This window comes from Haemorhous mexicanus, chromosome 11, assembly GCF_027477595.1.
Source record: "Haemorhous mexicanus isolate bHaeMex1 chromosome 11, bHaeMex1.pri, whole genome shotgun sequence".
Classification (NCBI taxonomy): Eukaryota; Metazoa; Chordata; class Aves; order Passeriformes; family Fringillidae; genus Haemorhous; species Haemorhous mexicanus.
The window spans coordinates 1,286,308-1,303,757 of NC_082351.1; the positions used below are offsets into that span (position 1 = coordinate 1,286,308).

At 48.8% G+C, this 17,450-nt stretch overlaps 1 protein-coding gene across 5 annotated transcripts in view; it reads left to right on the forward strand.

The window, feature by feature from the left end:
- Positions 1-16,299, forward strand: part of PHF2 (PHD finger protein 2) — a 54,779-nt gene extending 38,480 nt beyond the window's left edge. For 4 of the 5 annotated variants that reach the window (XM_059856041.1, XM_059856039.1, XM_059856040.1 and 1 more), the window contains 14 exons: positions 112-218; positions 512-603; positions 1,009-1,098; positions 1,864-2,226; positions 3,016-3,135; positions 3,734-3,852; positions 4,188-4,366; positions 4,572-4,645; positions 5,721-5,878; positions 10,137-10,414; positions 11,389-11,484; positions 12,388-12,497; positions 13,629-13,890; positions 15,380-16,299. In XM_059856041.1, coding sequence (XP_059712024.1) covers positions 112-218; positions 512-603; positions 1,009-1,098; positions 1,864-2,226; positions 3,016-3,135; positions 3,734-3,852; positions 4,188-4,366; positions 4,572-4,645; positions 5,721-5,878; positions 10,137-10,414; positions 11,389-11,484; positions 12,388-12,497; positions 13,629-13,890; positions 15,380-15,468 — 2,137 coding nt within the window. In that variant the 3' untranslated portion in view covers positions 15,469-16,299. The remainder of the gene's footprint in view (positions 1-111; positions 219-511; positions 604-1,008; positions 1,099-1,863; positions 2,227-3,015; positions 3,136-3,733; positions 3,853-4,187; positions 4,367-4,571; positions 4,646-5,720; positions 5,879-10,136; positions 10,415-11,388; positions 11,485-12,387; positions 12,498-13,628; positions 13,891-15,379) is intronic. The other variant, XM_059856043.1, reaches the window with a different exon arrangement.
- The last annotated feature ends 1,151 nt before the right edge of the window (positions 16,300-17,450 follow it).

Here is a 17,450-nt window from a genome sequence, read left to right on the forward strand (position 1 = left end):
CGGCCTATGTGGCAGCAGAACAAAGAGGGGACCCACTGCAAAGTGACCCTGGCACTTCTGTGGCACACTCGTGCTCTGCCATGCTCAGTTTCCTGTGACTCTGTCTTGCAGGGCCTATGAAGTGGAAAGGCGATTGAAAATCGTCAGTCTGACCCAGTTCCCCAACTTTGAAACGGCCTGTTGGTACATGGGGAAGCATCTGCTAGAGAAATTCAAAGGTAAAACATTCCTTGCCTGCCCTGATGGCTCAGCTTTGGGATCTGAGGACAGCTCCCTTGAATTTCAGTAGCCATAACTGACAGGAGCACAGGGTGGGAAGGCTCAGCTGGATTTGGGACCCAGGAAAAGCACTGCTTATTACCATCAGGGTGTAATGGTTAGGTTAGGGTTAGGGTTAGGGTTAGGAGAGATTCATTTGTGAGATCAACAGTTACAATTTTCAAATTAAATGCTTTCTGTAAACAACTCTAGCTGTCAGTGGTTGAATGACACTATTTTTTTCTTTTCTTAGTTTTGCATAAAGCTGGACAACAACCTCCTGCTCATCTGCTTCAGGGAGCAAAGATTCTCAATGGTGCTTTCAGGTCGTGGACTAAAAAACAGGTAGGAGAGGCAGCCTGGATTAATAATATGTGTTTGTCAGTTGCTGGAGCAGAGAGGAAATTCTGAAACAAATAACATCTCCATTGCAAAACATCCAATTCTAAGAGGCCAAAGAGAAGGAGCTGGGAGAACAGGGGGTGAGGAAAGTGATGTTGCAGTTGTGAAAATGAAATAATATCTGAAAAAAGACGATTGGCTTTGTTGTTCTCTCAGGACAACTTGTTACAATAACATCCAGAACAAGAAAAAAATAATTTTTTTCTTATTTGAATATCTAATGCAATCAAGATTGATTTAAATACATAGGAAAAAATACAGACAAGTCACTTCAAGAGGTTTTTTTTTTTTTAATTTTCTTTTTAAAGAAAAGAAAAGAAACAGCAATCTGACTTTGTTGTGTTTTAGGCTTTAGCAGAGCATGAAGATGAACTACCAGAAAACTTCAAACCAGCACAACTTATCAAGGACCTTGCCAAAGAAATAAGATTAAGTGAGGTTTGTGCTGTTTTTATAATATTTACTGTATTGGGGTCCAGGCTATAAAATGCATGGAGGTATCACCCACTGAGTGTGGTACCAAATCCTGCTGGGTGGAGATATGTGACAGCAAAAGGTGACCACAGCTGGCTCAGCTCCTTCAGAAAGACATTGTGCTGCATTCCACACTGTTCCTAACCACATCCAGAGACCTCAAAACTGAAACCTATAATGTCCTTTGACCCTCTTTGATGTAGTATTTAAGTTTTCTGATTGTCAGAACAGCAAGTTAAGCAGAAAATAATTTCTTTTTAATTAGTCTGTGTTAATTTTAATTGGGCAGCTATTTTACTGCTAATTTTTCCTGAGGGCGTGAAATGTGATTCTGCTATATTTATCACATCAGAATTAAATGGAAAGGGTTTTACTCGAGTCAATCAGCATTTTAAGCAGAAGGCTGTTCATTTTATCCATCCTGTGTGGACAGGCCACAAGAGGGTACAATCCAGTGAGGGTGACATTCCCTACTAAGCCTCTGGAGCTACTGCAGCTCAGGCTTGAGGATGTGGGGCTGGGAACTGGGGATGGGGATTGGTGAGCAGAGCGTTATTGTGGCCTTGATGGGATCTTCATTCCTCGGCCAGACTGACCTGTGCTGCAGATCCCCTCCACCACATCTTTGGGCATCTTTGGGGTTGTTTCCCCATCTAACAGAGGGTGCAGGTGAATACCAAAAGCAGGACAGGAGTGTTTGAACACCTTGTGCTTTGTGCCAAACCACAGAATGCTTCAAAGGCCAGCAAAGCAGACACGAGTGCCAATCCTCCCACCGAGGAGATCTGTCCTGTGGACAAGGAGGAGGCTCCATCGCCCGTCCAAGTCACCCCTCCACCCCCACCTCTAGAAAAGCTTCCTAAAAAAAAGACTCCCAAAACTGTGAAAACCCCCAAACAACTGAAGCCATCCAAACCCCCAAAGCCTCCCAAACCCCCCAAACCTCCCAAAACACCGAAAGTAAAGGGAGAAGGCAAAAAGAAAGGAAAGAAGGCGAAGGAAAGCCCACCACCAGCCATCCCCAACCTCGACCTGCTGGAGGCACACACGAAGGAGGCTCTGACCAAGATCGAGACGCCAAAGAAGGGGAAGGTGGGTCGTGGTTTAATCTCTCCGTCTTCTCCCACCCTCAGAGAGACAAAATCACTCTCTAAGTCTCATGCAAAAAGTAATGTGCACAGCACATTGTGAAAGCCTGGCTCTGCAGAAGCAAAGGAAAGGTTTGTGACTGCTGGCTCGTTGCCTTCTCTGCCCCACCTGGTGGGTTTCATTTGACTCTTTGCTGGTTATTCATTGATGTGGAGCCTCCCAGAAACCCACTGATATCAAAAGGTGTCAGTGATGAAAGAACTTGTTTCTAAAGTATCTCACTTGCTTGAAATGTTACTCTAGAATGGGTGACTGAAAACAGAACAATAGTTTTCTTCCACTTTTGCCCACACAGGACAGGTTTCTTTCTGATGTCCTTTAATTCTGATGCCCTGTAATTCAGCATGAATTTTGCTACTGATTTCAGTATGGGCCAGGATCCATCAAGGCTCTGACAGAATTGTTGTATGCTGTTTGTGAAGAAATATCCATGTTTATGAAGAAAAATATTTCCTAAAATGTTTCTTAAGTTCTAAGAGTTTGTGTGCAGTTTGTGAAACCTGTCATGGGGTGACACACAGGGAGAGGAGAGTATTGGTGTTTCAAGAAGTGCAGTTGCTCTTCTGCACATTCTGACGGAGCAATATTTAATTGAACCTCAGTTTGGGATTCAAAAAGAATAAAAGGGAGTTTTCAAAAATATGTCACATTATTTCCCAGATAAAGCCCATGTTTCTGACATGCCAGCACTCCATCCTCATTCAGAGGACTTTTTCCTGACTTTTTTCCCAGGCTGCAAAGAATGTTTTAAGTGTTCCCAATAAGGAATCTGCAAGCAAGCAGAATGAGGTGGAGAAATTTGAAGTTCGAGAGCAAAATAAAAGCAAAACAGAAGCCAAATGGAAATACAAGGTAATGTCTCCTGTTAAATTCTGCCACATGATGATAAGCCAAGGGTAGGGAAATGCTTGTGGCTCTGCCTAAGCAGAGAGAATGAGGCACCAATTTTTAGTTCCCAAAGAAAAGAAAATCAAGCAGAAATAATCAATTAATCCCAGTTAAAGGGAGGGGGGGGGGGGAATGGATTCTTCAGCATGTGCTGAATTGTCCATTTGTCCATAGTGACACCAGACTGTTAAGAGTGAGATGGTTCAGTGTGATCCTAGCTCTGACACAGTCCTACTAGTTTAAGTTTGAAATCAATAGCTAATGAGAAATCAATAGCTAACTAATGGCTAATAATCAATATCTAATTCTGGTGGCATAAAATTAGAGTTAATGAAATCTGAATTATACCCTATGGATTAAAAGCTTGCCTTTCTTGAGGGCTAATGCAGGGTAAGTGAAACTCACCCACAGAATAGAACACTTTGTCTGCAGGGAAAATTTAACAGGGTTTTTAATAAGGGAAAATTTAACAGGCTGAGATTCTGAGGGTACCTGGGAAGCTGAAACATAAAGGCCTCATTTAACTGATTTATTTATTTTGTTTTGGTCTTTTGCCTTTCAGAACAGTAAACCTGATTCACTTCTAAAAATGGAAGAGGAACACAAATCAGAAAAGACGCCTCTATCAGGAAATAAAGACAACAAATTCACATTCTCTTTCTCTAATAAGAAGTTGCTTGGGTAAGTAAAAATATGACAACACACATCAACTGAAAAAGGAAATTGGAAGTTCATTATTTATATTTTTTATACAAGATGAGGAAAACCTGCCTTTCTGGTCAATGCAGAAAACACCCTCTCATTAAAACTTCTTCTAGTGCTCTAGTCAGAGTCCTGTCTTGAGATATAAATTGTACGTTCAGAAATGTGTTTGTAAAATTATTCTAGTTGATTTGGCACCCCTGAAGGGATTCAGTTTGACTGAGATTTCTGCATAAAGATACTCATTGTCTGTCAAGTCACAAGCTGTTTTCTACTCAGAGTGTTGTTACTGATTTGTAAATATTTTTTTTCAGTTCAAAGGGAGTCAAAACTCATCTGAATACCAGCGTGTTTGGGTCACTGCAGAATTTTAAAGAGGACAAAGCCAAACCTGTACGGGATGAATATGAATATGTGTCAGATGATGGTGAACTAAAAATTGATGAGTTTCCAATCAGAAGAAAGAAAAACATTGCAAAAAGAGAACTGCCCTGTAAGGATATTTCCTGGTTTATCTTTATCTGCTCAACAAAGTCTTAGGTGGTGATTGTTCAAGACAATCAATATAATCTTTGAAATCTCTGTGATTTAGAATCAAGAAAGCCATGTCTTACCTATCAGTCCAATGCGAGTGGAATAGGAGGGCTGGTTTTTGAAGGGAAAAACCCATGACTTTTTGTTTCTTTTTATTTATTCAGTTTTATCAGATAAAAAGGAAGCCCTGCATCACACTCCTGTTAAGAAGCCAAAGGTGGAGTCGGTACCATACAAGGTATGAGGTTATTGTACCTTCACAAGGAGACACTTCTAGAACATATGGTTCTTTAAGGTCCTTTCGAACCCAAACCATTCTGTGATTCTCTTCCTGTGATGTAGCATCTCAATTGTTTGTTTTGTGCCACTTGGCAGAGCCTCTCTGCTCATTATGGGCTGACTCTGGAACACTCCTGACCCAGGTGAGCCCGGCCCAGCCCCTGCAGGGTCAGTGAGCCTGGGTGGAGCTCACCTGCAGGATGGGACAGCCCAGGTGTGAGTGGGCCCTGTGTCTGAAGCTCAGTGCTGGAAATCAAAGTACATTGAAATTAAATGTTTTGCCCAACTGTGGTTAATACAAATTCATATTATAATACCAGAATAAGTCAGAAAAAGCAAAATAGTTTGTTAAGATAGAACCAAAGATGACCAAAGTGTTTGGCCTTCAGTACTAAGGAGTTCTTTTCACCGTGGTTTGAGACATTCAGGAGGAAGTACAAACCTCTGTTTGAGTCAGTACCTGAGGTCTGGGGCCAGGGGTGTATCCCTGTGCAGGAGCCTAAGGAGGGAGTCCCTGGAGACAAGACTGGCACCCACAGCAATAAGGGCTGGTGCTGTAGTAGCCTGAAAGCAGGGCAGGAAGGGGTGGAGAACTTGTTTTCTTAGGCAGACTACAGTGCCTAGAAATCTCAGCCCCAGAGAGAGGGCCAGATGTAGGCAGCTCCCTTCCAGAGCCTAACATCACACTGTTCCACATGTCTGTCCCGTTCCTCTGCCTGAGGAATCCTCCCACTCTGCTTCTGTGGGGATAGAAACACCACTGGTAAAGGGAATAGAGCCCATGAACAGGATCAGACCTCAAAGCTTTGGATGGGAAAAGAAAACCTACCATGCCTACAGGCTACAAGGAAATGGATTTTTACCATGTACTTGGTTTTGTTCTTTTTTTTTGTTTTGTTTTGTTTAAAGAAAGCAAATTCCAAAGGCTAGGCCTGTGTCTTTGGAGGAGCAGCAGGCTGCAGAAATCACTGTGCTGTTCTTGGGGACCAGCTGAGTGAGTTTCCCCTTTTTTAGCCCTTTCCTTGTTTTTGCAGAGCGAGGACTCATCAGATGAAGATTTGCTTCACATTGACACAGAAGCAAAGCCAGGACGCAATTCCAAAGTAAAGAAAGAGAGTGGAAGTTCAGCAGGAATTCTTGATCTTTTGCAGGCAAGCAAGGAAGTTGGGGGTTTAGAGTATAACACCAACAGGTACGCACCAGGGGATGCTTTTCCCTCTTACCTGTGAACAAAATTGCCCTTTTGTGGTTGTGTGTGAGTCAGAATGAATTTTGCAGCTTGGTAACTGCTTTTTCTCCAGTAAGCAAACTTTTCCTTTATCCTGTGATCTAGAGGGAGAGGAAGGAAAGATTTTGGTGGTATAATTTGAACAAACAGAGGATTTCACATCTGTAGATGCTGAAATAGCAGTAATGCTGTAATAGATGAATAATTCAAAAGAAGGAGAGAGTCCAGTCACTGCAGCTTGAGGGTAGGAATTAAGGTTTTTAATGTACTGAGATTGTAATAAAGTTATCTAAATGGCCAGCATTTCTCCCACAAGGAACTCTGAGGTGCCACAAATGCCAGGTGTTTCAAAGAAGGATATAGGAAACTGTCTGCCCTCCCTCCCTCCCTCCCTCCCTCCCATCTGTGGTTATTGTTCTTCTTCCCACCAAAAAGTAAGGCTTGGGGAAGAAAAGCACACTCTTTCGTGGGCACCTCTGTACCTGAAATGGAAATGTCTGCCTGGGCTTAGTGGTGTCTTATGTGAAATGTGGAAAGTGACACTGGATGTTTTGGGCTATAGCCAGTAAGGTACAGCACCAGATCCTTCAGTGATCCAAACAGTGAGTGGTGGAAAGAAAAAATCACATTTACACTTGTCTGCTTGACCATCCCTGTGAATTCCTTTTCCATTCTGCATTATGGTTCATAATGGGATGAGTGTTTATGTTGATTTTACAGTTACGTTTTATCAGGTGATTAGACACATCAAAAAGTAGTTAGGTGCGTCTGACACTGTCATAAAGTTCCCAGGTTAACACTCCCATGCTGGAAGTTTGCTATAAAAAAAGGAAAATTATCAACTATTACAAGAACTCAAAGAAATCTCCCTTGGCCCTGTGTACACTGCTGGCCATTCTGTGGATGACACAGCTCACTGCATGCTTTAAAATGGTCCTTGACCATTGTCTGCCTTGCTCAGGGTGTGTTTTGCTGTCTGCAAGGGGTTAACCAGAAGAGAGGTTAAAGTCAGGCCTTTGCTTTCCCCCCTCAGCCTGGGTGCTGTAGCCAGGGTGTTTGAAGGCTCTGTGGTTTCTGAAATCAAACTCCCACCCCAGACTCAGCTGAGTTACTGCTCTTTGTGGGGTGGTTCAGTAGGAATGTGTCATATCAATGCTGGCTCTGGGACAGACACTGGCTTTTGGCAGTGTGTGTGCTGCATCTTGATTAGAAAAAGCCCCGAGTAAATGTAATTGCTGTGTTTCATTTCATAATTATGCTTGGCTTTTCCAATGGCCATAACGTGGTCTTTTTGAAAATGAAGCATAAGAAATGTGATCTGCAAACACACTGTGTCACAGCATGAGGCCAGTGTGCTCATGTCTGACTCTCAGGAACAATTCCCACCTCTCTCTGCTTGCAGGGCAGAGGAAGGGTAGGGAATGTGTGTATTTATAGATCTGTATACGTACATTGTGGGTGCTGTGGAGCAGCCCTGTGTCACTGTGGGATCTCCTCCCACACAAGCACTCAGTGCCTGCATCCTTGTCAGACCAGTGCTGGATTCCCAGGCACTGGGAAGCAGGTCAGGGCTTTTTGTGATAGTGGCCTTATCTGAACCATGGCAAGCCTTATTCTGTAAAATACTGAGCTGTCACCAGCAGCTGGCCACCCCAGAGGCCCTGATGGCATTACCTGGAGTGCTCTAGAGAGCTGCAGCTCAACTGTGTGTGAAAGCAAGACAGGGAGAAGGAAGGACAGAGCTCCTGCAGAAAGGCTGTTGTGAGTGTGGGAACAGGCTGAAAGAACTGAAAGGGAATATGCAAAAAGCTTGGAGGGCTGGTCATCACCTTATCTTGAAAGGAGCAAAATTACTCATGTCCAGATCTGACTCAAAAATGGAAGAAAACACTGGGTTTGTGCTTGAAATTGTTGGAGTGGCTTTTCCACAGCCACTGCTCAATCAGTAATACTCTTCTGAAATGTTATAAATTCGGTTTCTAAATATGAGGATACAAGTAGGAGACTCGGTAACTGCTGATGGAAAGAAGGAGATGATCTGCCTCGAGAGGGTGAGAGAGATGTCAGTGATAGAGTTGGTGGTGAAGAGCAAGGCACTTGCCCCCTACACTGTGTCCTGCATGATGGAGGGTGCTGGGATCATTCCTGTGTCCTGTTCACTGAGGAGGTAGAACCTGAGTTCATCAGTACTTGTTCCTGTCCCCAGCACAGCTGTTTGCCTGCTCTGGGACATGCCAGGGACAGAATGGCAAACCTGGCTACCACAGTCTCCCTGAGCCTCCTTTTCTCAGACTGAGCCTCTTCCCCATCTCCCTCAGCCACTCCTGGTGCTCCAGCCCCTTCTCCAGGTCTGCTCCCTTCTCTGGACATGCTCCAGCCCCTCAATGTCCTTCTTGTCATGAGGAGCTCAGAAGTGACCCCAGGATTCCATGTGGGGCCGCAGCAGTGCCAGCACAAGGCACGGGCACTGCCCTGGGCCTGCTGCCCCACCGGGGCTGCCACAAGCAAGATAAGGCACAAAGCAGTGCCAGTGTGTCTGTTAGAGTGTCCTCCTCTCTGTGCACCTACAAGAGAAGCTGTCAGCCCCAGGACAGGACAACAAGGCTGCTGGCCTGGAGGCAGGTCTGAGTTATCCCCCAGTGCCACCTCCTGTGTGTCTGGAGATGGCTGTGGGGATACAGCAGGGACAGAAGCTCTTTGTTCCTGCTCCAGTGCTCTTTTAAAATGCTTTTTAAAGCCATAATTGTAACTCACTGATAGTTAACTTTCATAAATGTGGTTTTTTAAAAATCATTGCTGAAGCTACAGAAAGGGGATATGGCTCTTCCAGAGCTTCAAAACTGCTTCCTGAGTCATCTTGAATTTTTTTTTGGATTAGAAAGCTGAAATACTCCTGATGGAAGCCCACCAGGCACATGCCCTAATGAGAAACACTCTGCCCCATGTGCAGCTCTGAGACATTTCCCCCTCTTCAGGTTGGTGTTTGAGTCTCAGAACCACTGTTTTTGATCATATCCCACCATTTATTTGTTGAAGCTTGTGTTGCTTAAGGCAGTTCCTCTCTCATTTGCCCATTTAGTGGTCAGTATTTGATGGTCTGTTTGCAGTGTTTTGAGAATCCAGTGTTTGGAAAAACAGTTCAGGGAAAAAGCCTGGAGGAAAATATGATAATTCCTTGTAGATGATGCAAAATATTTCTTTGCCAGGGAGAAGGCAGAGGAGAAGGCATGATATCGGAGGGATTTAAATGGCTCTTTCCTAAATAAGTTTTTTGATATTCTTCTGTTTGTTGAGCAGTGAATTAGTCTTAACTCATTTTCAAGATTATGGCTAAATGCCATTAGTGCCCAGAAACTTCCTTTATGGTCTTGTACATTACTCTATAAAGAGCCCAGATTAAGCTCAAGTAGGGGAAAGTGACATAGTGCTGTTCATTTTCTTGTATGTTTGTGGCTTCTATTGCACAACAAATGTATAACAAGTGTAACAAACATTATTGCCACAATAAGGGGTTTCTTTGCATTTCACTACTTGCCAAACTCCAAACATCTGTAAATACTGGATGATGAGTTCTGCCGGTCTCAGAATTAATTTCCAGCAGGTCCTGAAGTGGTGACAGCCCATACAGCCCATGATGTGAACTGGGACCAAAACTTCCAGGCAGTTTTGAGTAGAGTCCCCCACCAGTGCTGATGCATAAGCTCTCCTTTTACAGAAGCTGATAGTGTAGATTATGAATAATACTATTAAAATATTATGATGATGAGGAGGATGATTTGGTAGTACTGAAAATAACATTATTAAAGATAGATAGATAGATAGATAGATAGATAGATAGATAGATAGATAGATAGATAGATCATGATGAGGAAGAAGAGGAGAAGGAGGAGGATGATGATGATAGTTGCTATAGAGACACTGCTCTGTCAGGGATTCTGCTGTGGGCTCTGGGAAGTTTCCTGAGCTCAGCCCAGAGAGCTGACAGCCCCAGGGACCTGTCCACATCTCCCTGGCTCCTGGGCCATCACCCCCACATCTGAGGTGCTCTTTGTGCTATTCCTGTCCCATAAAATTTCCCACTGGCCCTGGTGGTATGTGCAGCTACTCAGAGGAATCAGGGTGTCTCTCCTAGCACAACTGCCTGGCAGGAGTGAGCTGCCTGTGAGGGGTTGGGGTTTCTGGAATCACTAAGAGCTCTGGCATCTCTCCCTTTGCTCCACAGCCAGCCACCTGCCTCCCCCAGCACGCAGGAAGCCATCCAGGGCATGCTCTCTATGGCAAACCTCCAGGCCTCAGAGTCCTGCCTGCAGACGTCGTGGGGCACCAATCAGGCAAAGAACAACTCCTTCTCCACACAAAACTTGAAGAAAACTGGTGGTGGTGGCAGCAAAACTGCTGGGAAACGGCTGCTGAAGAAAAGCACAAAGAACAGCATCGACATTGAGGATTACGATGAGGACCAGGACCACTTGGATGCCTGTTTTAAGGACTCGGATTATGGTGAGTAGGAGGGAGCAGAGTGAGGCTGTGCCTGGGGCTCCATGGACACACCTGTGCCTGTTGGTGAATGTCCCTTTGCTCCTGGGCGCTTCCTCTGCTCTGCCACCCTGGGATCAGCCACACGTGGAACAGGGACCTTCACACCAAAGGGAGCAAAGACACAAGATAGCAGACTGGCTGCAGAGCCCAGGGTCACACAGCCATCCAGACAGGCTGGATTTGAGGCACAGCACAATGAGAAACTCTCAAGAAACATGAAGAGCCCCAAAACTGCAGCAGTCAACCCAGAAATGGGGGACTGTCCCAGAAACGTGGGCCAGGTACTGCTACTTGTGGCAGAAATGTCCTTGTCTGCACAGCAGCAATTAAACCTCCAGCTGAGAGGAGTGAGAAGTTGAATTTGTACATGGAAAAGGGATCTAATGCTATTTAGAGTTCTGGCAGAGAAGGCAAGCATCTGCAGCAGAAATGGACGCAAAGACAGTTTACAGCAGTTACATCAGTTCTGCCTTAATTATCGTGGAATCATAGAGTGGTTTAGGTTGAAAGGGACCTTCAAGGGCCATCTAGTTCCACCCTCTGCTGTGGGCAAGGACACTTTTCACTAGATCAGGTTGCTCCAAGCCTTGTCCAGCCTGGCCTTGGACACTTGCAGTGATGGAGCAGCGACAGCTTCACTGGGCAACCAAGTTGGACTCAATGATTCTTGTGGCTCCCTTGCAGCTCAGGATATTCTGTGATTATAGAGGAATATAGAGAGCCAGTCACAGTTTAATGACAGCAGCTCCCAATAGTAATGTGTGGATGACAGCACAGGAAAGTGCCCTGAGTGTCACAGCTGTGACAGAAGTGCACTTGTGGAGATCATCCAGCTGTGATGCCTGTGGTCACTGCACCTGGACAGATCAAGGGTCCTCTGTGCAGGGTAGAGCTGTTTCCTAAACTGAAACTCTTGCCTTTGTTTCCTACTGTAGTTTACCCTTCTCTCGAATCAGATGAAGATAATCCAGTATTCAAGTCCCGATCAAAGAAAAGGAAAAGTTCAGATGATGCCCCTTACAGTCCAACAGGTAAGTTTGTGTGCTCTGTGCTGCCCAGGCTGTGTCATGCAAATTTCTAAAGTTTTCAGGGAGTGTGGAAACTATAACACACAATTAGTGATTTCTTTATTACATGATGGTTAACACTTTCCAGGGCAGTAGGAGGTGATCCAGGTGCTGGGATTCCTGCCAAGAAGTTTTAGCCTTCCTCCTGCAATCAGCTGGCAGGAGAAAGTAATTCCTTTGTTGGTTTATTTTTCCTCACACTCTTAGTGATAGATCATTTGGTTGCCACCTTAGCAGTGGTGTAACAGTGAATCAAGCCCTGGACAGCTGAGTTGCTGTGGATTTCAGGTGTTGACTGTGGGAATAGTCAGGAATAGTCTCCTCCAGGAGAGAGAGCAGGAATAGTTTCCTCCAGGTTCAGCCGAAGCTCATGATCTGGAAGGACGTGGTGTGCCCTGGGTTTGCTAGAGCTCACCAGGGGCAGTGACAGGCAAGAGAGCCCCTAGACCCCTTTGACCCCTGTGGCCCATGAGCAGGGCATCCTCTGTGTGTGCTGTGTGTGACAAGCAGCCCGTGCACGGTCTCATCAGCTTGTGGCCCTGCATGTCCTCCCCTGGATGCAGGTGAGCATTGCTGCTTTGGAGATAACACTCATAATCCAGGATGTGGGCACAAATGTGCGTGGCTTTGGCTTCAGGTGGCTGTGGAGCTGCTCAGCTGTGTGACATCTCCATCAGCAGCTTCTGCCCGTGCCACTGTGCCCGGAGACCGTTGGCTCTCGGGCCTTCACTCGTACCTGGGGAAGGGAAGGGCAGAGGCTGTCCCCATCTCTCCTGGCTGAGCAGGGCAGAGCCCGCTGCCCTGTGGTGGCTGTGCTGCTCCCACGGGCACATTCCTGGCCCTCACCTGCCTCTGCTCTCCCTGCAGCACGAGTTGGTCCCTCGGTGCCCCGGCAGGACAGACCGGTGCGAGAAGGCACGAGAGTCGCCTCCATCGAAACTGGACTCGCCGCCGCCGCCGCCAAGCTGTCACAGCAGGTGAGAGGTTGCCTGGAGAGTAGGAGCTGTCAGGAAAGGAGAGCCCTGTCCCCAGCAGCAGAGCTGTGCCCAAGCCTAGTGCTGTGCCAGCCCTGCACAGTGTTTGGTCCTGCCAGTGACACGAGGCTCTGCAATTTCAGGGAAATAAAGGGGATCCAAGCCCAGCGGTGTCACAACACACCTGAGCATGTCACAGGGTAGCAAGGGACAGAGAAAAGCACAGGGGAGGATGAGGAGATGAGAATGGCTACTGGGGTAGAACAGGAGAAGGCTGCCTCAAAGAAGTGTATTTGATGTATACTTGAGAGCCTGGCTGGTGTGATTGCCTGTCTGTGCAGACTGGCTGCTGGGAAGTGTCAGGGCTTGCTTCCAAAGGATTGGTGAACTGTGAGCAAAGGGGGAGTTTAGGAAAGGAACTGGGGCAGTTTGGATGTTTGGTAAGTGTCTGGTCTCTGAAGGGGTCAGAGAAGCCCTGTAAAGGTGACATGGTGAGATGCTAAGTGACAAGGTCTGCTGGAGCGAGGTTGGTGAGGTGCCTCAGCAAGCTGGTGGAGATGCAGGTTGTGGTGGCCTTCGGCTTCTGCGATGTGGACTGTTGAGTAGAAGAGCTTTAAGGATGGTGGCAGGGTTCCAAGAAGAAGGAACTGAAAGTAGACAAGGGACACAGGACAGTAACAGACCTCTGCCATCCCAGTGTGCGTGTCCAGGTGCAGTTACAGGTCAGGAGATGATGTGTGTGTCCTAGCAGGAAACAGAGGCTGAATCAGTGGGATGTTTAATATCCTTCATGCTGTTGTGCAAGGGTGTGAAGATCCCCGAAGATAGGAGGTGCCAGTTTTTGTGGAAGATGGAAAGCTTTGCCCATGCTGACCACGCTGCTGTGCCAGGGCGGTGTCGCTCGCCACAGTGGTAAGGACAAGGAGGCCCCGCACAGAGCGAGGATGTAGAGGCACGAGAGGCAAACGTGTGTGTGCAGCTGTGAGCCAGACGTGTGGAGCAGCCCCCGAGCGCTTGTCCATGGCCATCTCCTGGCGTGTCGTTGTATCAGGACCCTAAGCAACGCCGCTGGCCCTTGCCCTAGCTAAAGGTCTTCTGGGGATTAATCTGAGCTTCATCTTTGTCATTTTAAAGGAGGAACAAAAAGGCAAGAAGAAAAAAAATACCAAAAAGAAGCTGTCAGCCCCCAACGCAAGCAAAGCGGCTCAGGAAGGCAGCTCTCCCGAGCTGAAGCTGGAGTCACAGGCCAGCAGCCTCACAGATCACGAGTACACCGCAGGGGCCAGCACCTTTGGGGTCGCCCAGCCTAACAGGGGATCGCAGCCGATGGCACCCGGTGTTTTCCTCACACAGAGGAGACCCTCATCATCCTCGCAGAACAATGCCTCCGCTAAAGGTACCTGGAAACGCCTGGGTTGTGGTGCAGGAGTGGGGAAGGGTGCAGGGCCATGGAACCCGAGCCTTCCGCAGGGCCTCCAGCACAGTGTATGGTGTGGGCAGGCACAGGCGCAGGTGTGTGGATGCAAGTCAGATCTGGTCAAGGATAGGACTCGTGGCCTTGACTGTCCTGGCACTGCAGGGCCAGGTAGGTGTTTCTCTGCTGGGCTCTTGGCTGTAGGGTGTGAGGTATCCCTGGCAGGAGCGCTGCCCAACCCGGCCCCAGCTCAGGAGGAGCACCTGCAGGGTCACATCCCAGACAGCCTGGCCGGTGGAGCCTTGGCCTGGGGAGGATGCATCCATGAAGGCTGTTCTGCCCAGGGCTGAGGCAAGTGCTGTGGTGTTGGTGGTGGCTGTACACCAGCTCTGTGCTGCCTGTAGCTGAGGACAGTTGTCGCAGGACACATAGAGCAGGGTACACTACAGATCTCCCTGGAGGGTTGCCGCAAGGAAGCAGAAGGATATCAAACCTTGGGAGTAACACAACTACAACCAAAGGCAGGAGAGAGGAAGAGGTTGCTTGCTGTCTGTCACAGGGAAAGCATGAGAAAGCTGAGGCTCTCCCAGAGTCTGGGCTGGGACCTCCTGCTCTCTATTTGAGCTTGGCTCAGGAAGTGTAACTGAGGCAGATGTGTGGGACAGGCACTGTGTAGCATGAAAACTGTGTGTGATCCCACTGGGAAAGGCCCCAGTGACAAGTGAGGCAATGTGGCAGATGTTTCCTGAATTCCATGTATTCGAGTGGAGCAGATTAGAGATAGTGCACAGTACCCTGGTAGCTTGGATGGCCGTAGGGCAGGATGTGTGTAGCCTGTGGTAGGGGCTGGGTCCTACTAGGAGCTGGTGCTACCTGTGGCTCTCTGCAGGGCTGGAGTGAAAAGAATGTATTTGCCTGGAATTGCGCTTTTTGGTGAAATGGTGGGAAACAGGTCCAAGGCAGAGAGGTGCCCAGGAGCCTGGAGCTGCGAATAGCTGTAGGACATGTGTCTGTGTGTCTGTGTATCTGTGTGTCTGTGTGTCTGTGCAGCCTCTCCCTGAGGAGCAGTATGGCACTGGTGGGGCTGGGTTTGACTGTCACCCTGTGGGCAAACAGGTGACCCTGAGCAGTGAGCCAGGGCAGGTGAGGGTGCAGGGCAGCAGGGCTGGCACTGCAGGGGCAGGAGGGTGCCCAGCAGAGCTGTGCAGGAGCAGGTGTGGATGTGTCCATGGGGGTGGGTGTGCTCTGTGCCTTGTCTCAGCAGGGCTGGCTCTCCAGGGGCTGTGCTTCCAGCCAAGCCCTGTCCTGTGGCCAGCAGCACCATTCCTGAGGGGTGCCGGTGGGTGTCCTTGAAGGTGGTGGGCAGGGCTGGCAGCAGGGCCGTGGAGGCAGGAGGCAGCTGGAGGGTCTGTACCTACGGGGTGGTGTGGGGTGGGTGTGGGTCCTGACCCCACCCCTGCTGTCCTTCCAGGGAAGCGTACGAAGAAGGGGATGGCCACGGCCAAGCAGCGGCTCGGCAAGATCCTGAAGATCCACCGGAACGGGAAGCTGCTGCTCTAGTGGCCCTGGGGACACCGCCACCCAGTTCTGGGCCACCACCACAAGAATCCCTGTAACTTTCAGCGGTCGGACTGTACAGAATCCTGCTATAAATATTTTTTAATATAGATGTCCTTTCTCAGAGTGCTGAGAGCGACTAGCCGCAAAAAGTTAATACTAATCTCGGCCACGGGAGGAGCGCGCCGGGCCCTGCTCTGGCCCCGGCTCCGGCCTCAGGCCCCTTGTCCCGCCCGGCCAGCGGGCAGGGCAGGGCGGGCGGCCGCAGCCGCTGGAGCGGCAGCGCCAGGAGCAGGAAGGGCCACGTGGCAGGAGGGGACCGCTGGACTCGAGGCGTGGGGCAGCGAGGTGGCGGGCGCGTTTCTCAGTCACCGCCGCCCCTGCAGCCAGGCCCCTTTTCCTAGAATGTAGCTTGTACATAGCTTTTGGAATAACCACCGCCGGGTTTTTATACGGGGAGGGTCTCTCCGGGCGCTGCCCGCCGGTACCAGCTCTTTGCGTAACTTCTTGTATGAGGAGGGAGACAGTTATTTTACTAGCACCTTGTGGAGTGTTTCCGTGTTTTGTGACGATGTAATTTATTAATGTTTGTAGCTTTTTATATTTGTACATTTCTTATGGGCTTTGTTTATATACACACATTACTGGGGTGCGGCGCCTGCAGGGAACCAGAGCCACCTGCCGCCGTGTGCCAGGGCCACCGGGACCACCACCGGGGCCACGCCGGCCCAGGCGTCGCGCCGGCTTTTTTTATTATGATTATGATTATTATTATTAGTATTATTATTTTTTCGCGACATGTACATTTCTAACAAAGTTTATCGTGGCTATCTATCTATGACAGTGTTTTATTTACCGATTCATATCAAATGCTCTTGTATCGACTTCACAAAATCTTAAGTAAACCTAGAGCAAAGTTTAAAAAAAGAAGGAAAAAAAGGAAAAAAAAAAAAAAAGAAAGCAAAGTAAAACTATTTCAGGTTTTGTACACAATTGCCTGGGCCTGGACTTTTTGTGGGGTTGGTGAAGGAGGGGTGGGGAGGTAGCCAGGGGTCCCTGAGGGTGGTTGAAGGAGCAAGCAGGGACCCACCGCTGGCACAGGCATGGGGTGGCTCTGCTGCCACTGCCCCATCTGTCACCCACCCCCATACTTGCTTGCTACATTACCACGAGAAGCCCCAGACGCCTGGGCATGGTCTTGAGTGTCCCAGTAAGGCACCTCATGGTCCACTCAAAGATGTCCACCCACTGCCCAGCTCATCATCCACCTCCCATGGACCAACATACATGTCTGTTTCCCTCTGCTTCCTCCCTCTTGGGGGTCACCAGATGCTCCAGCCTTTCCCCTTCTTTGTGCTCACTGAAACATGCAGCATCTCACCATTTATTCCTGACCCTTGGGGACATGTGCAGCCTGCCTTTTTCTCTTTGCTGATGCAAGGCCATTCCCACCTCTCACTCTACTCCCTGCTCTTGGACACCTTGTGCTGGCAGTGGCCCGAGCCACCTGCAGCACGCATAGTTACCTGTTCCCCTCTGATGGCCGCAGCAGTCCCCCACGGACAGCTCCTGGCCCAGCCCCCTGCTCCGGACCGGCCGAGCGCTCGTCCCCGGCTCCGCGACTTTGGGGGAATCCTCGCAGTCCGTCCTCGCAGGGACATTTCGGGCGGGCTGCTGTGGCTGGTGGCGATATCGAGCTATCGCCAGCTGGGGGAGTTCACAGTTCAGAAACAGCCGCAGCCAGGAAAATGGGACCCGTCGGAAAGGAACCTCCCGAGCACCTCCCGCGGCTCGGGGACAGGCGAGCAGCCTCGGCTCGTCATAAAATATCCCGAGCTGGAAGGGACCCGCAAGGACCACCAGCTGAGGCTGCGCTGTGACAGGTGAAAGCGAGCACTCAGCCAGGGCACCCAGCCAGCGCCGGCTGTGCCCCAGCTCCGCAGAGCCCCCGCAGGCAGCGCCGCAGGGCCCGGACGCTGCAGCCG